The 899-nt window shown below is 59.7% G+C and overlaps 1 protein-coding gene across 1 annotated transcript in view; it reads right to left on the minus strand.

Moving 5' to 3' along the window:
* Positions 1-346: 346 nt before the first annotated feature.
* LOC102849582 (anaphase-promoting complex subunit 7-like) overlaps positions 347-899 on the minus strand; it is a 1,701-nt gene continuing 1,148 nt past the window's right edge. Inside the window, exon 2 of the mRNA XM_006885332.1 lies at positions 347-897. Coding sequence (XP_006885394.1) covers positions 347-897 — 551 coding nt within the window. The remainder of the gene's footprint in view (positions 898-899) is intronic.

Raw genomic sequence — 899 nt, forward strand, 5'->3', positions numbered from 1 at the left:
TGCCTGGGGACACCAGCGCAGCCAGGACGGTGGCTTCTGGGGATGGAAGACCTCTTCAGGGAGGGCCAGCCGTGTCCCGACCTGACCAGAGAGGATGTTCTTCTCTGGAATGACCGGTCACTCCTTCCCAACGTGTGCCTCCTAGTCCCCGCACTTGTGGCTGGAAGTTAGAAGCTGTCTTGTTCCAGAAGTCCCTGCGTGAGCGTGGCCTCAGAGCTCCCAGAGTCCTCCTTGGCTGCAGGGGGGGGAGGTGGAGGGTGGACACAGACAGGAGGTGGGGCAGGCTCAGTTCTGAAGAAAAGGTCACCAGGGGCAGCCTGGGGACACCTGCTGTGGGCCGCTGGCCTCACTGCATGCCGAACAACTGCTCCTGGTCGGCCCACTGGGCCTCACTGTCGCTGCCCTCTTCCCCACTCCCCTCCATGTCGTCCACGTCCTCCTCCTGAGCTGAGTCCGCCGGGCTCTCCTCCTTCTCCATCTTCTGCATCCCCTCTAGAGACTTCTGGTCATTGGGGTCCAAACTGAGCGCTATACTATACTGGTCCATGGCCTCCTGGTACTCATTGAGGGCGACCAGGAAGTCGCCTAGGATGCGATGCAGCACGCAGTCGCTCTGGTTAGCCAGGGCGTTCCTCAGCAGGGCTATCCCATCTTCGTACTTCTGCTCTCTGCTGAGCAGCTCCGCCTTCTTCACCACCGCTTTGATGTAGTCGGGCCGCTGGCTGAGCGCTTTGTCTAACAGGCTTTTGGCTTTCTCCTGAGTGACTGGGTCCTTGAGACAGACCGTGGCTAAAAGGGTGAGGGTCTGTGCGTTGGCGCCCAGGGTCTTGTAAACATTGTTAGCCATGACCATCGCTTCCCGAATGCTGTTGGAGGCTAAGTAGCACTCGATGAGACCT

Source organism: Elephantulus edwardii, unplaced genomic scaffold (genome assembly GCF_000299155.1).
Source record: "Elephantulus edwardii isolate Elephantulus edwardi_28Jun2011 unplaced genomic scaffold, EleEdw1.0 scaffold00042, whole genome shotgun sequence".
NCBI lineage: Eukaryota > Metazoa > Chordata > Mammalia > Macroscelidea > Macroscelididae > Elephantulus > Elephantulus edwardii.